General features: G+C 40.9%; 1 protein-coding gene across 1 annotated transcript in view; it reads right to left on the bottom strand.

The window, feature by feature from the left end:
• Window positions 1-17,944, bottom strand: part of zeb2b (zinc finger E-box binding homeobox 2b) — a 129,419-nt gene extending 111,475 nt beyond the window's left edge. Inside the window, exons 1-2 of the mRNA XM_067987187.1 lie at window positions 17,386-17,944; window positions 15,074-15,221 (exon numbers count right to left, since the gene is read on the bottom strand). Of these exons, the coding sequence (XP_067843288.1) occupies window positions 15,074-15,146 (73 nt within the window). The 5' untranslated portion in view covers window positions 15,147-15,221; window positions 17,386-17,944. The remainder of the gene's footprint in view (window positions 1-15,073; window positions 15,222-17,385) is intronic.
• Window positions 17,945-18,192: the final 248 nt, after the last annotated feature.

The raw sequence follows: 18,192 nt of genomic DNA, 5'->3' as shown, positions 1-18,192 counted from the left end.
CTTAACTTTTTCCAGAGAGAAAAAAAAGCTTTTATCTATATTTACACCTTTAACCAGAAACTATTCAGTCAGCTCCACCCCCTCCCTCCCATTCCACGTTGTAGAAATCTATTCCGAGACCTAGATGGAATTCAATGTGAAAAAACATCCTCTCATTGCCTAAATATTTAGCAAACACTTTCACCTGCAGACTGCACGTGGAGAAGGAGGTAATTGTTCATTTGAGCACTATCTGTGCTTGTGGTGGATAAATTATGTTGTCACTGACTGAAATTAACAGCAATTCCTTCAATTTCCCAATTTCCAATGCTAATTGCAATTTTACTTTTAAATATACTGGCACCTGTTTTCTCGTTTGGTCAAGATATTTTTGGTACAAAGGTAGAGTAACTGAATATTATCATGGTTTTTAATTAACTGTACTGAAGATGTGTAAAAAGAAGCAATTATATTGCAAATGAAAGAGTTTTTTGGCCTAAATTATTTTATTTCACATTACCTAGAACACAAAGCAAAACTACAAGATTTCATTTTTAATTTGTAATTACTTTAGTATAACCTTCCTGGGAATGAGTTACTCTTATTATAATTATTATTAATTAATCTTGCCTCATTACTAAATAAATGAAGTAATAATGTAAAAATTAATTAAAACATCAAAATACACATTAACTCACAAAAAAAAGGGTTTTGGCAGTCACAATTTAATTTGACTTCAGTATTCATTTCACACAGTAAAATTGTCTTCAAACTCAATTTAAACGCCATTCAAATAATGTAACGTTCTGCCCTTATTTTGAGGGCTGTGCTTTAATCCCTCCCTGAGTGCCACCTGCAAATCCAGACACTTTTCACGAGTGCATTTTTAACAGAAACAGTTTTTTACTATAAATCAGGCTTTTCACCGCCAATTCCATTCTCACCCCCAATACTTTAAAACATTTCAATTGTAGCGATGATTATTCTCAAAGCTGTTAAATGACAAAAGTGATAGCATCAGGGGAATTCAGCATTCAAAGGCCTCAGACAGTTTAAACAAACTTAGCCGGAGAGGATAACAGGAGCGCAGACATTTTACTGCTTCATATGGGAAGGTGTAGAGATTAGACACAGCTCAGAGAAAAGCTGCATCAAATATCAAGGACGCCAGACTAATGGCACTTAGAACTGATTTTACAGCAGAGAGCCAACCCTTCCCAGACTGACAAGAAGGGATTCGACCTCTTTCAAAATCATCTTCATTCCAACGCCCATCCGTTAAAATATGCACTCCCTGTATGTCCTTTGATGGTTTGAGGCAGGAATGAGCCACAGGTTCCACTTTGTCAACTGTCAGGTCCCTTTAAGAAATATTCACTATCAAGTTTATTTTATAATTAGAAAATAACACCAATGCAATTCCAGACAATTCCAGTAAACATTGGGCTATTTCACAAAGACTCTACTACTTAACCAGACTCCTTAAGATTTAAAAAAAATTCTTCACACAATAGTGACATTGCACCATGTGGGAGAAAATGTAAAAACTCATGAAAAGTGCCACTAAGTAGATCCCAATTGGCTTCTGTGGAAATCATTTAGAAATCTTACAGAATTACTGGTTAGGGAGCGTGGTCCAATTTGAGTGATTTGCTCATGTACTGCAATGCCCTATACACCACCATAGGGTGATGCACCTTTACTGTGTGAGTATTACAGTATATGAGTATGATGAAGGAACCAAAACCGTTCTTTCCAAGTGGCATTTTACTGCCGTTAATCAACATGGGAGTAGACAACGCACAAGGGCAGTCTATGGGGCATGCCTTGCTGAGCTGCAGATGTTGAAGGTACACTACAGATTATGCTACTGATTGGAAAGAAGACTGCCACCAAGGAGGCAGAAAGTGGGTACTTAGAATGAAGGTGCACTGACATCAAGTCACAGACTCTGTGACATGTAAGCATGCTGGAAAGAAATTAACAAAAAGTAAACTATTAAACATATAACATACAGACTAACAAACAGCTGGCAGTGAGTTTGAAGCTCTTATTCAAACAAGGAGTTGTGTTGGCTTTCATTAACCACTTGAATTTAGCTCTCCCAATTCATGATGTCATTAGAACCATCAGACTGAGCCTTGTAACTCACTGCCAGACATCTGGCATCTTTATGTGCAGTATACGTCAAGCTGAGGCTTCACATTAGCAGAGGAGCTTAGCTTTTAGCAGGCACAGAGGGCATGCTTTGAGGTGGGCAAACTGGAGTGTCAAGACATCCTACAGCCCAGCTGAAGTGTCTGCCACACCAGGAGACACTCAACGGATGAAGCTGCCCTCTCATTCCAGGCCAGTAAAATAAAATCAATGCGGCCGAACTCCTCCTCAGTTCAGAGTCAGTGTTACCCTGACACCTTTCCCCCTCTTTCCTAGTCAGTCGAGTCCAGGCGAGAAAAATGTAATTGACAGTGCAAACAGCCAATCACTTCCGATGTCAAAATCTTACCTCCAATCACCTTGGTGGAAGGCTGAGCCACCCACAGAGAAATACTCTGGAGCCAGACAGTGTGTCTGAACAGTTACTGTTAAAGAATGAACTGTTACCTGCTTGGCTCAGGACACAAATCCATTTGCCCACCACAGGGTACTGATAACTGGATCATAAGCCTACAAACACATCATCAGTGTCCTGTTGCAGCCTGTCCTGCTTATAATGGGAGCTCAAATTCAATTTCAATCATTTGATCTAAACTGAATTTGATTTCCACCACCCCTCAAATCAAGGCTTGAGCTGTGGTTGTGTTTGTATCAGGTTACCTGTCCAACATGTTCAACGGAGAGAATTGGGCTAGGGAGAATCGGGGATTTAAATCAGACTGTCACAACCTTATATAAGTGCAAGTGCTTTGGGGGTGTTTGTACACCAGTGATAGAGGTAACATCAGATTTGACTTTCTGCAAATTTTACACTGTGGATTCATATTCATGGGATTTAACAGTATTGATTCCCTAGCTTTTGATACTTATAATCCTAAAATGCGTTAAAAAATCTAGACTTTTATACCTTCAGAGTTTGCTCAAGTAGAATACAGTTGGGGGGGGAAGAAAGGTTTCTACCATATTTAGCTGGCCGTTAACTAATCTGATTCAGAAGAAGTTTTGCACCCTGAAGCCCAGGCATCTCACTGTCATTTTCAAAACATTAAGTCCCTATGCTTTTAGGAGCCCAAAGCTAAATCCCTTTCTCCAAGGATAAGCCATTTATATAGAGAGTTAAAGATTTTAAAAATTCCAGAAAAGTAATTTCTGATGTTGATGTGCACAATGCCAGTGTTTTGGTCTCAATCTAATACCGGTGACAAGTAAGGAGATATATGTATGAATGTGTCTGTCAGAGCCTGTGTGTTTATGCATATGTGTCTGTGTGTTTATATATATATATATATATACGTCTCTGTGTCTGTGCATGTATCTATATCTGCCTCTTCTCTAGGTGTGAGTGTTTGTGTGCATGTGTTTTTGTATGTTAGTTTCTATCCTGTGCTCTGTATTTTTTTCATGCTTCTTTCTTTCATTCTCTTGTTTCTTTCTCTCACTCCATAATTAACATCTTCAAACCTCCAGAAGTAAAAAGCAAGTAAATAAGGTAATTTAACAGGGACCCTCCTGAAAAATAGATCATAGTCTTTCCTTGGCTGGAGTGTCAAATGTAGCATGAACTATTTTTTTCTCAGTAGCTAAAATTCACTTCAATCGATCTGATTCTTCACACGGATGGCAAACTATCTCAAATTTTAGACAACTTAGAGAGGTGGGGGGGTGGGGGTAAGAAAAGCATTTGAAGCTTGAAGGAGACATGAATGTGTCACAATTTCTCTGGAGAGGCTCACAATAACGTAATGTTGCGGAAACTATGACAACTGTAGCCGTCACGACTTAACGTGACGCCACCAACCTTTTCATAACTGGTGTGGCTTTTGATTTTTGACAGGGAACAAAGTACCTGCTTCTGGGGGTTTATGCTGGTTGTGGCTCCCTGCAAATTCGCACCCTGACCTGCCATGCATTCTTTCCAGCCGAGAGACGCTTCCATGACTACCTCTGCGGAGTACCCCCCACAATTAAATCTCACAGCAAACACTTTTTTTTTAAACAACCTGAGGAGTGGACTATAAATGTGTCTCTCACAGACACACAAAAAATAAGCCTTCAGGTTGTAGAGTCTAGTTGTAGAGCTCCTTGTCTGCACCTTGAAAAAAAGTCTCAAAGCACAGATAGGAATAAACAGAGCATTAAATCAAGTAAAACTGTGACAAGGCCCATATATGCGTGGACAATGCCAGTGAGGCATCTCCAATCTTTTGTTCACAGCTTAACAAAACTCTCTGGTCACACCACTTTAGCTCAACACTGCCTGTCGAAAAGACATCAATAGATGCCCAGTGCCTGTCAAATGCGAAGCTGAAGAAAAGTATTTCAAAGAATGTTTAACTTATAAGGTGAACCTTTATTACTTGAATAGAGATAGGACGGACATTTTTCAGCCATTGGGCTGCCCAGGCGGTATCAAAGAACCATTCAGAAACTGAGGGGGTCTGTGCATTTATTTCTTCACAACGCACCCAAAACTTTCCATTGTGTCTCGACAGAGGATCGATGGCTGCTGTTTATTTCCTTTGAAATGCAGCGGACACCTTAGGATGTTCTTTTATTTACTTTTTCACTTACTGTGTATTTTTTTTAAAACAGTATGGTTTTAGTGCTCAGAACTCATACGAAGCGATTTTAAAGTGTTTTTTTCCCCGCGTTTTGCTTCACGCTGAATGAAGTGTATTTGCACGAATTAGTTTTTTTTGTTCAAATAACTTTTGCAAAAGAACTATTTGAGTTTGACAAGAGCTCTCCCCTGTTATTTAGAAACCCTCACCGATCGCCAAGCTGGTGGGCTATCAAATGAAGCAAACGCTTCATTTATTTATATATATAAAAAAATTAAGTTTGCTTTTACGGTTTCTCACATAAAACCAGAAGTGCCAAAATTTCGCAAGTCCCCACTTTAACTTTAGAACTGACTACTTTTTTTTGGCAAATTCCTCTCTATTTTTGTGCCACTAGAATTGCGATGTTTTAGCTTCCTCTCTTTCACCAACACCACCCCCCCCACCTCGCCCGCCCCCCGAAATAAAAAGCACACAACAGCACACTAGCACTGATGGAGTGCCTTGCGTCGCTGTTGACCCGCACCGTTAGGGCTGATCTTTTTTTTCCACAGAAGCCGAGAAGCTTTGTCTCTTTCACCCTGCTGCTGTCAATTCGCTGCCTATGTGCTGTCTCTTTCCCAGTCCCAACCCTGTCAGTTTCTGGGCTGCCAATTTCAACTTGAAGCTTGACTGGGCTGATTTGATGTAAATACCTCGAGGGAGAACCTTGAAACTGATGAACAGTTATGTCAAGTCGATTTTGCACTGTCGGGAAAAGGTAACCTCTGCACAAAAAACAACAAGGTTAAAGAGATGGGGGCTTTGCACGTGGATTACGCTGCTCATACACCACGCTGTTTACCATCCCTTGGAAATTGTAACTGTCAGTATAAGTCCTAATTGCGGATGCAAAACCTGCCATTATAATAAAAACGGAGGCAGTGCAGACATTAAGTGTTACAGCCTAATTTGTGAGACTACTGAAAAGGTAGCGCAGATGAATATTTCATTACATTAATTACTGAAGACAACTCCTTCCTGCCAGCCACAGATGTGTGTGTACTGTAGCTAGCAACAGCCACTGCTTAACACAACAACATGCAACAACTCCCCTCATACATGTACACATATACACAGGCTCACATACACACACACACACACACACACACACACACTCTCAAGTTTCAAAGGTGTTGGAGGGTGGGAGGAGTAAGTCCATGCTGCAAATTGTTTGGGCAAGTCCAAATGTGCTCTCTGTAAAAACATCAAGAAGTGTTTTTTTCTGAACCAAATGCAAAGGGTGTGTGTGTGGGAGGGGGGGGGGGGGGGCTTGACACTCTGACTAATCTACTGAAAGCAAATTCTGCTGGATTAGCGAGGCTGCTGGATACTAGAATCAGGGCATAGAAAATGGTACAAAGGTTGGATTCAGTTCGGTTGCATCTTCAAGAGTCGTTAAGTTGACAAGAGCCATCTGAACTAGTCTCCTCTGCGCTGCCTTTTTTTTGTTTGTTTCTACAACAAATAAGACTCCTGATTCAGGTAAACTTCTCTTTTCCTTTCCAAGGAAGGATTCCCATGTAGCAGAAATCTGGATTCCAATCATGTTACCTCTTTGTGATCATTTATCTCACCATTTGTCTGGACTAATAAAGAATCCCAATCAGTTAAAAAGTTTATATTTTTTTTAAAAATCAGTCAAGTTTCAAATGAAAGGAAATTTAAAAGACAATGAAAGCCTCTTAAAGGGGACATCCTTGTGACAAATGAATTGTTCAAACTATCCAATCATTCCTAGTAAGGAAATTGTGTGGAATATTTAGGGAATTGTTCTGCGCCAGGACATGGGCTCCCTTTAAAAAGAATGCCTTGCTATTGGGCGCTGATCATTTTACAGTGGCGAGAATATTGCCCTGTATAATGGAAGCTTTCATCAAAAAGCACAACGAACAAATGAAGAGTTAAACACAAAAAAGGATCAGGACTGCATCAAAAAATACTTTTTTTTGCAGGAAGGAAAGAGCAGTCATTTTTATTGAAATTACCATAAGCACGGACACTTTGAAGATGGGATACTCAAATGAACTTCACCTGTGCACGTACAGCCGCAGGTGGGTATGTCCCCAGATTATTTATTGCATAGGTGGCTGCTGCTATCTTACAACAAATGGAGACGACAATCATGGGACCATTTACACGTAAACTTTCAACTGCAGGTAGAGGCACAGAGGGGCTCAAAATGGCTGAAACTAATCTGTCTTTGCATTTACCACCTACTCTCTAAGGAAGTGCTGGTCAACACCACAGTTTAACAGCACAAAATGTTGTGACCAGATGCACTTAAAAGAATTTATTAAACAGTCAGCCTTTAGGTTTCACAAGTTCTTGTGCATCATATTATCATCATTAATTTTATTTTTAAAAATAAAAATCTTTTCACAGCTTTATTTTTTATCTCACTGGCATTAACATAGCTGTCCCTTGTGGTACATAGCCCTAATGTTTTACTTACATTATCAGGTATGAAATGAAATGTTATCACAGAGTAGGGAACTCCAGTCAATCAGATTTTTTTTTACAAGAGTTTGATTCCCCACACAGTGAATTTCTCATATCATCTGTGATGTTCCGGGGATGCAAGCAATTCTAGCAAGATACTTCCCTGAGGGAGTGAGGAAAGGACAGCAGTGGGGCCACCCTGTGTCATAACTTCATGCATCTTCAGTGACCATTTCAATAAGAGGTGCACCTTCCATCCTGGTCATAGCCCTGGTGCATGTTTCAGTTAGTGGGAGGGAGGGGAAGCAAGGTGATGGGAATGAAACTTACTGAAGAGGGAAAATGAAAAAATTAAAAACAGTTTTAAAATGAAGTTTAAATCAGAATATATGAAGTATCGAAATTCCTGTTACTAAATAAATAAATGGCTTGAATTCTAGATGTCATGATATCTTAATCTGCCGATCTGGTATTGATTGTTCACTCTGCCAATGACCTTGCCAGAAGTGCTCTTCCACCTAACAATCAAATACACAGTGCCGTATGTCACCATTATAGCTCAAAACTAGTGTTTCACTAGAGAGCCTGGGCAAGCGATAGCTGCAGCAACTCCCTGTACTCACAGCACTTGCTCTGTTAATTTACATTTTTCATTCAAAATAGTTTTGGGAAATATATATATACATTCACGTACACACACATATATATACATACACACACATGTATACACACACATATATATGCATATATACATACACACGTCTATACATAGACATACACATGTATATACAAACACACATATATATACACATACACACATATATGTATAGACATACATATATATACATACACAGTCCACATATATACATACACAAACACACACATATATACATACACATGCATACATATATACATAAACACACATATATATATACATACATGCAGATACATACATACACATATATATATATATATACATACACATATATATACATACCTATACACACATACATATATATGTGAAGTGTGTGTTTGTTTCCCCAATAGCGTGGTTGAATTCAATACTACATCTCATTTTCTATTAGTATTTGAAATATGCTATTTTATCGCTATCTATTCTTTTCAGTAACTGTTCTCTCCGGTTCCGGGGATGTGTTGGAAAACGCCCTGAACAAGCTGTCACTTTATGGAAATGAGTGCTCTTCACTAATTTTATGCACTGGTTGATATTACACATTTGCTAAAGCCCTTGACCGGTCCACACAAAATCCAGCAGTGGCATTTTCTCCCTTTGACTTGGCAATACTTTCTGTCGAATGGTCTGCAAGACGCTTATTCCGAAAGGTCTGACAATATTACCCATATATTGTTACCCGTCTCCTTTCCTGAATTAGTTTCTGCTTTTGCTCTTTTCCGATTCTTATTTATCTTTGCCTTGTCTGATGGCAAGTCACTTTGCCCTGTTGTTAAGTTTCCTCACACCGCGCTACACACCGTTCTTGTGACCCTTCTCCCCCGTCCCCAAGGGGACAGGTAAGTGACCTGATCCAAGGCCTCTGCACCTGGCTCATTGAACGAGCAACTGGGAGATGTGCCAGAACAGTTCAGCCCTCCTGATTTCCGAAACATCTATTACAAATCCCGGAGAACCTCACGCATTCGCCCATCACCAACTCCCGGGGCAATCCGATTGAGATCAGGACAACCCTGAGCTACCACTCCATGGCGCCGTGCTCCTTCACCAGCACACTGCTCCACTAAGGTCGGAGCCAGACTAACTTTACTTTCATAATCTATTGATTTCAAATGTCCACTGGAAATGTATCAACCCCCCTCCCCTCTCCCTCCTCAGCAATCCCTGCAGGAACTGCGATGCTTGTAATGAAGCTGTACGATGTTCACTTTCAACTCCTTTCATCTCTTTGTAATCTGATGTTAAAGAGATGGGCAGTTCAGCAGTGGTGTATCACCTTAGAGGGAAGTTGATCTGTATCATCCAGTGATCAGACGCTGTGGCAAGGGAGCTCGCAGTTTACCACCGGCTCTAACAACATAGCAAACACCTTTCATGTTAGCACTTTTCTCGTGCCCTTACTTTTTCACACTGCCAAGCTGCTCCAGCACTGACACATACTCATTTAACTCACCAAGTTCCACAAATAAAGTTTACAAATGACATTTTATTTCAAGAGAAAGAGAAAAAAGCTCTGAAACATTACTGTTATTTTTCGCAGGTGGGTTCCATCGGCGTTGGTGCCAAGAGTTAGTGTCAGCTCACAAGCACCGAAAAAGTGTCCTCAAAGGGTTAAATCGGTTGTAAGCGCCGCTGCAAAGGTCCGACATCACGTATGCCCGGTAAAGAATTATCCCAGCACCTCGCCTCGTACACAAAGCTTTTTGCAATCAGCTTGCTACTCCCAGCCACCACCCCCATCCCCAAGTGTCCTAAGGTGTTTGTTGAAGTAAATCTGGTTAAGTCCGCTAGCAGCTGGAAAGGGTGGAGGGAGAAGATAGAAAAGGCAAAGGAAAGAAGGGGCAATAAAAGCTTCTTCTTCTCCCCCCCCCCCAGTTCTCAAACAGAAAAAAAAATCAGATATGCCCTCGACACGTATGTTACATTAAAACGACACGCCGCCCTGTGAAACTATTTCAAAACTAAACTCGCATTTGGAAATTATTTCAGCCCTTACAGGCACCCAGATAAATCATTCGTGACGGACCTAAAAGTCGTGTTTTTTTAAACAAGGGTAATTTAATTCTGCCGTACCCCTGGTTTTGAAAGTGACATTCCTGTTAATTTCACCAGATCCAACCCAGCCAGCTAATTGTTGCTAATTGTCCTTATTGGCTCGGTCCAAAATTTGTGGTTGGCTGCCTGTAAATTTCGTGAAGGTTGATTTCGAACAGAAAGGCTGCACTTTTAAGATTGGAAGATAAAGGTGGTCACTGAACTACAGCTGTCAACTTCACTGACTAAATGGCTATAAAATACCTTGAACTTCGTGACATAGCAGGCCTAGGTATGGCAGAATGCCGTGTCAGCTCGATTTGTATTAGTCTATACAGACTGAACTATTTTTTTAAAAATAAAAAAAACGACCTAAAATTTATTTGATCTATTAAAACTAAATTGAAGCTAAAATAGAAATCGTAAGAATATTCCTTTCATGCCTGGGGGGAAAAATCTAGCTTCTGTCACTCATTATTATTGCTGAACGGTGGTGCTGTACGGTGCACAACAACAAAAAATGTTGTATAGCAGGCATTTTCAGGATGTACACCTGACCCCAGACACAGCAGAGTCGGGGAATAGAATTTGATCCTCTTTAGACAGTTCTGCTCAAGTGTTTCAGCGAGTGGCCACGAATAGTACAGGCATGCCATCCTGAAACATTATCTGTCTGTCAAGCAGGCCAAGGCTACACGGACAGGGGAGAGTGCTAGCCATGTAAGGCTGTAACCAGGGGAAGCCCAGTTAGCTTTCACAAACACCTAAGCTATTTTCCTCGACACCAAACCCTCCCCTCCTTTCTCTCTCTCTCTCTCTCTCTCTTTCCCTCTCACTCTTCTTTTCATCTTGTTCTTGATGCCGAATGCAAATTTAGCCTGCTGGCGGTGAAAGGGCTGAATTGTGATTAAGAAGAAGAAGCTCTTTCTTTGTTCTCCCCTCAGGGGATGTTTACTGGGAGAGACACGGCGGATCAGATATGAAAGGCATTCAGGTCACCATTGATGTGAGTGAAAGTGAAATCATACCTAAGGCATTCAAAAGACCGCAGTGTCAGAGTTCAGCTAACGGTGCCTCTGCTGTGCATATTTTCCCGTTAGGCAGAACTCTCAGAGACAACAAAATAAATAACTCTCCTCACAACAACATGCATATGCACACTTCTTTTAAATTTCAAAGTTTAAAAAAATACATGTAAAACATTACACTTTCGGCTAGCCTTACATGTGAATGATTCATATATTGTTACTTATATATATTTATCTTTAAAAAAAATCCTGCTTAGTTTTTGAACTGATCCTGCATGCATCTGCTCAAACATCAGCAATTAAGTGTCGGAAGATCTTTATTAATTATGTTTCACGCTTAAAGGAAAGAATCCTTTTTTCAACAGTAATGCCACTGCAGCCAGTCTGACTCAATCCATCCCCCCACCCCCCTCCCCGCTATTTTTTAAACAGTCTAAAAAAGCCAACTAAAAGCCCATCAGAAAAGGTGCCTGTCTTAGACGCTCAGACAATTGCACCCTTGTGGGAATGTGGACTGAATAGTACAGTGGACACCCTAGCACTATTGACGTTATAAACATGTAAATGAAACACATTAGTCCTAACAATCAATTGTCTGTGATCACTGCAAACCTGCTCCCCCTCTCTTTGCTTTGATAACAAGCGCAAAATAGCATATACCTTGGGAAGCCGCTTTCTTGGAAATGACACAAGAAGAGAAAAAAATATACAAGCTTTAAAAAAAATCCAGAAAGCTTTCTTTTTTTTCTCCCCTTTAGTGAAAGTGCACCTACAATGCCAGGACTAATGACAACGGGGTAAAATGTTTGGACTGGAAAGAATCTGCCTTTGTTAAGTCTTGAAAGCAATGTTGCTATAAATGAATTACTGCCTTTCTTTTTTTTACCTTCAGCATGAATGCAGACACAAAACTCTGCTCGCAGCATCTGGTCCTTAACCCGTTCCTCCAATGTACCTTTATTGACAATGATCAATATATCCTAACAGAAGGGAAAGATCTTTTACTAATGTGTTTACTGCTGATGATGGATAGCTAACTGGACTGAGGTAAGTAGAGAGGGCGGGGGGAATAAATCTTCAAAATCCTAATGAGTGATTTTTCTACCTGGAAAAAATAAAATAAGCTGGACGGTTGCTTGTTACTCTGCCCACGTTGCACTTTTATTATATATAATATAAAATTTAATAAATATCAAAGCCAATCCCCTCACATTTGCTCACCAGGCTAGTTGCAAATGGCAACGAAGTGTAGCTTTTACAGTTAGCTGTTACTTGCAACACCTGATGAAAGTATTGCAACAGTGTCTGAGCGCTGCTGGTAAAGGTTTATAAGGCTCCATGAGTGATGTTTATTTTCCTGTTGTCTGCACTGACTTTTTTTTCACTTATATCTCACCCTCTCTCCCTCTTTCTTTCTCGTGTTATTTTCGGTGTTAAGTTTTTTTTGTTGAAGCTGGGCGGACTCACGAACCTGGACTGAGACATACACTGGGTCAGTCGACCATGATGATAGGCTCACTGTTTAACGTCGCTCAACAGAAACAGCAGTGTCGGCCCACAACAGTTAATCCCATGATAGTTTTATTTTTTTCACTCTCCCTCTTCAAAAGCACGAAAGCGCTCGACAGATATTTAACAGTTAGATTGCAGCGGACTCGGCAGATTTTCTTACTGCACTTGCTTTACTAAATGGGATTTCTCCAACCCGTACACCTCATGCAATTCAAACCTACTTCAAAACAGTGTCCAAACTTTTTTTTATGCATTTCTCGAGATTTAAGTTAATTTCCCTTCTCTGAGGCTGATCCTGATCAACTTTAGCAGTTTAAGGCTTTCGTAGAAGTGGCTGGAGTGATCAGATCGACCGTTGGGACACCAAAATAAATAAATAAAACGACCATAAGCTTATGTGGGCAATCGTACTTAATCATTAAACATTGCGGGCACTATTTCTGCAATGAACAAAGAGCATTCTCAGCAGAACGTTAGTATTCACAGGGAGTGTCATGAACAGGACCTGTGTGTGTATGTGTGTGTGTGTGTTAGGGTGGTGGAATGGGGGGGGGGGGACTATAACACAATATTGTCAGTGCAAAGGGTTAACCAAAACAACAACAAAAGGACACTTTTTTTTCACTGAGCAAATACACCCTCAACAACGCTAACGCGGCTACCAGTTGCGAAATTGCTACATGCGCATCAATTTCATTTGTTAAAAAGAAGTTTGATTTCCTTTGATCTAACTGGAAATCAAAGTTACCCAAACTATAAATTATTAAGTAAGCGCGGGTCTCCCGAGTCCTGAAACAAAACACTTAAAGTAAAAGTGTTTCAAAGTTACAGATGAGTCAGTAATCATCTGACTTGGGTTGTGACTGAAACTGACACTGCCTTTTGTTCGATTTTATTTTCTCTCTTGCTATTTTTCACTCCCCCCCCCCTCCCCTCCTTTGCCTGGTCACATACAGTTACTCGCAGTCCTGCATCTTTTTTCCTCTTCTTCTTTCCTGCAATGCATATCGCCCTGATAACATCTTCAAATACTGCTATCAGCGGATGCACAAGCAAGGAGCTGACATCTTTTCCATGACTCCAGGAGAGGGAGGGGGGGGGGGGGCTTGGGGGTGGGGAAGAGATAAAATAAAACCTTCTCGTGCAGTCAGCTATGATAAATACAGGCCATTTCCCCGGGGGATAAGCATTTGGATGTATGCATGACACGGGAGAAAATGAAAAGCGCTTTTACCTGCAGCCCCAACTACCGACCAGAACAGAAAAAGGGAGGGGATGGGGAATAAAGTGTGAAAAAAAAACATCACGTCTTTAAAATAACCGGAAAAAAAAGGCACTCAAGAAAACTTGAAGTCACGTTAGAGATCCAGCCACTGATCTTCAAGGCACGTTGGTTTAAAAAAGATCCCTACCTTATTTGCCTTTTCCTAACATTGGTTTCTAATCTCGTTTTCCCATGTTTCGTGAACACACACACACACACACACAAACACACACACAAAAAGGGGAAGGAAAAAAAAGCCACTCGGGTTAATCTCTTGACACTAGCAACGTGCTTTAGGAATACTTGGAAAGGAAGAGAAAGAAAAGGGAATCAACCTCAAGCATTGATACAACAAAAACGGGAGAAAATCAATAACTTTAATCTGCTAAAGGAGGAAAAGGCAGACTGCGTCCAGCAAGGTAACATTCACACACACACACACTGTCTCCTCGTCCAGTCGCTATGGTCTGTACTTTAAATAGAAACTCGCGATTCCTCTCCCCTCTTTTTCTGCTGTTGTCACGGACACTTTATTTACTGATGGAACCAAATATATCTGGCAAGGGAGGGGGTGGGAGCAACTACACACAAGATGAAATGAATGTTACACAAAATGTCGAGCTGGCGGCACAACATTTGAGCCTGTGCGAGGTGAAAACATGAATAATAAACGCATCAACAAAGCCAATCCCGAAACACACACAGAAGCTTTAAATAATGTGAGGGGCGACATACACACACAAACACAAAAAAAACCTAGGTACCAAGAAGAGAAACGTTTTAATCTGATCTCGTTATCACCCCCTCCCCCGCACAACATCAACACAACAAAATCTAAAGAAACAAGAGAGACAGAGAGATCGAGGTCTGCTCCTTTTAAAAACTGTCCGATCGTATTTTGTTTCCTTTTTTTTGTGGGCTACAAATGCTTTAAAAAAGTTACAATCATCCTTGAGAGGAGAGAGAGAGAAAAAAATAAGATCAGACAGAAAGTATTAAAACATTTAACAAATATATAAATATAAAAGGTGTGTTCCGTTAGACTCAAGTGCTGCCAAAGTCTGACACGTCGTTTTTATCGAAAGAGTTTAGATAAATAAACGATCGCTTGGAAAAGAAACAAAAGAGGCACATAACGGTTTTCTCCTGTAGGCAAATCAAGGTATTGGAGAGACTGAGAGAGAGAGAGGGACAGGAGTAACTTTCACACAACATACATCCTGCACTTTCACTGGGGGAGGGGGGCTTCTCTTTTCAAGTCAATCAACATTACACAAAAAAAAAAGAGGACCCGTTGCTAATAATCCGAGGCTAACTTTGTGCGGGAGACGGTGGCAGTAAAGGAAAAGGTGCTCTCTCCTACCGTTTTTCCTCCTGGGGTTGGCTTGTTTTCGCCTCTTACACCTGGGGCCATCCGCCATGATCTGCTGCTTCATTGATAAGAGTCTGATCAGATTCCAGGACTCGGCATCGGCTCGTCCCCCCGGCTCTTTTCACGACGCTTTACGGTCCTTCGGAGAGAGAGAGGGAGAAAAAAAATAGAGGGAGCGTTTACAAAACACACACGCCAACAATGTGTTTTACGGTACTCATTTAAATACTGCCCGCGAAATAAAGCACAGCCGCGGCCACCAGCGCACTCAGCGGACTTGGGCTCCAGCGATACCACAAGCAGACACCTCTCTCAGTCCTCACAGCTCAAAAAAAAAACGCACATCGCAACTCTCAGCATTGACTTTATCTGAAAATGTTCAAAATTGGGGCCCGTTGCACGATAGCGGAAAGCAGCGACCGTCCAAACCATATATCGACCGCTGGGATCAGGCTGCTGAAATTCGCGACCTGCATTTATTTCTTTATTTTTGTTTTTTTTTAAACAAAAAAAAAACAAACGCGATTGTTGGAAAGAAGCATTACATTTTTTTTAAAGAGGTGTTTGTATTTTTTTTTGTTTCACTTTACTCTTTTGTTTGAGAGAGATAGATAGAGAGGGAAACAAGTGCGATCGCTGACTTACGAGGTGGGAGAGGTAGAAAATAAATAATACACTGACGATCGATGGTATCGTTGTGTGTGAGAACCGGCATCGTGCTGGTTTGCAGGACTTCAGAAATGTTTGATTTTTATTCTCCCTGACTGTAGGAAACGTGTAATCGTTAAACTACATCAACGTCTGCAACTGAGGTGATGAAAGGCAAAGTAACGGTGCCGGCTGAGATCAGACTCTGTGTCAATCTATGCATTTCCGCCCTTTCTGGAATTTGCACTTTTACCTGCTTTTATTTACTTTTTGCACCCCCCCTACTCCCACCCCCCACACACACACACAACCAAATATTACCAATCCTCGTTCCCCCCACCCCCCCACACACACACAGCCCAAAGCATCAAACACCCGCGATGATTAAAGGTGATTCCGGCTCATGTGGGCAAAGTGTAACTGTAATATGACATAAATGTGGTAATCCCCCCAAATTTACAGATGTTCTTTTTTTAAAACAAAAATGATTTACGCGATGCAAACGATGGCAGGAAACGTATGATCATTTAAAAATGTTTTGTTGTGAATTCAAACTGAAACGAAACTGACAAACGGAGGGGGAATCCAAGCATTGCTCTTAAAAAATAGGTTCGCATCAGATAAACGATCAGCGCACAGAAACTGTAAGTTTAAATGGCTGATATTTATTCCTGTGCATTGTATATATGAAAGTCCAAACACAACCACACAATCAAATAAAAAAAAACACAGCAACAAAGACCTTAGGATCACTCAAAAAATGACCAGTCTGATTTGTCTTATGTAATAAAGTCACATAAGCGACCAAGCGTGTCATAGTGAAAAATGCCATCAGTGTGCCACACATAACAATTGCACTTTCTTTTTTACTTACTCGAGTGAAGGGAAGAAAAAATAAACAATTGCGACTACCTCCTACACAATGAATCACACTTTTAACACCATCCGCTCCCCTGAATTCTGATCAGAACTGACTTTAGTAATTATTCGCCTTTAACACGAACCCAACTTTCACTTCTGTCATTACAATTGTTTTTTTTTGTTCCCCCCCGCCACCCCCCCCGCTGAAGTTTGCTGGGGTTTTTTCACGCGGAGAGCAAGGCAAAAAGAAAGTAGAAACATTGCATAGTTCAAAAAGGGATTCAAAGTTTTGCTAACAATCCCATTCACAGCAATCCGGACGGTTTCATTTTGTTGTGAATTACAAAACGTGGCTTTCCAAAATGGTCTATATATATGTGTAAAAATTCTATCGATCTTTTAAATCTCTCGAAATTTCCGTCTTTAAATTAGAGCCACAATGAAGGGGGAAACGCATCGAGAGACTCGCACTGCCGCAGGTAACGGTTCATTTCAATAATCCATTCCTTACTAAAATAACAAAAGCCACAAAACCAGAAGCACACGCGTGCTGGAAAAAAGGAATTGCAATTTTCCTAAAGGATTCACATCAGCTGGTGGACTTGCTTTATTTTTCTCGATCAACACCTTTTTTACACCTGGATGTCAGGTACTTTAACAAAGTTTTGCACCCAAAATGCAAACAGGATAAGAGAAGGATCGGATGAAATTCACAAAAGTTTATTTCCTCGCGTACTATAATACCTGCACACAAAATCTATATATGTATATATATATATAAATGTATAAAATACCTGCTCTGTCCTGGCTGTGTTGTTTAGTAAGACTGGTAGGAGATCGGCAGCGTGGAGATGTAGGAGCATGAAGAACAAGACGAGGTTTTTTAAAGGGGGGAGAAAAAAAAACCTTTAAAGACTCGAGGAAGGACCGTTATTCCTGCTGTGCAGGTTAGAACTGATCGCTCCGTTGTCTCCCACACCAGGAAACACAACCTGTGGACGGACTGACGTGTTCCGCTTGTTGGAATGACATTTTTCTATAGAGAGTCCCTGAAGTGCGGCCCCAGAAACGCACGCCACCTATCTTCGTGGTAAGGGATAATTGAAGATCCGTAAACGTGATCATCGGTAGACGTGACGTTTTCAAACATTTTTCCCCCTCTCTCTCTCTCTGTCCAGTACGAATCTGGATTAAATTACCTTTAAATTCGCAGCCACCATCAGAGGATGGGGAAGGGGGTGGGGAGTGAAAATGCAGATGCCCCTCTCCCTCGTTCGACGTGATAGTGAAATTGCACCATTCTTACATGGCTAACTGTATCTGAAAGTACTGATCACACAGCCCCGGTGCTGCTCAGTGACTAAAAAAAAACTCCAGCCCTTTTCAACTCTTGCTCATACACATAGAGGCAGTGGGATAGACGGATGCATCGCTATTTAACCAGCTTTCCAGATGAGGCTGCGGATCGGTGGGTCTTCCCCGGTTTTGCCAGTGATGTTACTTAAATGTCATTTATTATTTCACAGAAAGTTGAAAGCTCGCGTCTCATTTTGGTTTCCACGGGCCAAATAATCCGAATCTTCTAATCCCGAACTGGAAAT

This window comes from Heptranchias perlo, chromosome 7, assembly GCF_035084215.1.
Source record: "Heptranchias perlo isolate sHepPer1 chromosome 7, sHepPer1.hap1, whole genome shotgun sequence".
Classification (NCBI taxonomy): domain Eukaryota; kingdom Metazoa; phylum Chordata; class Chondrichthyes; order Hexanchiformes; family Hexanchidae; genus Heptranchias; species Heptranchias perlo.
This window is presented reverse-complemented; position numbering and strand designations above follow the sequence as displayed.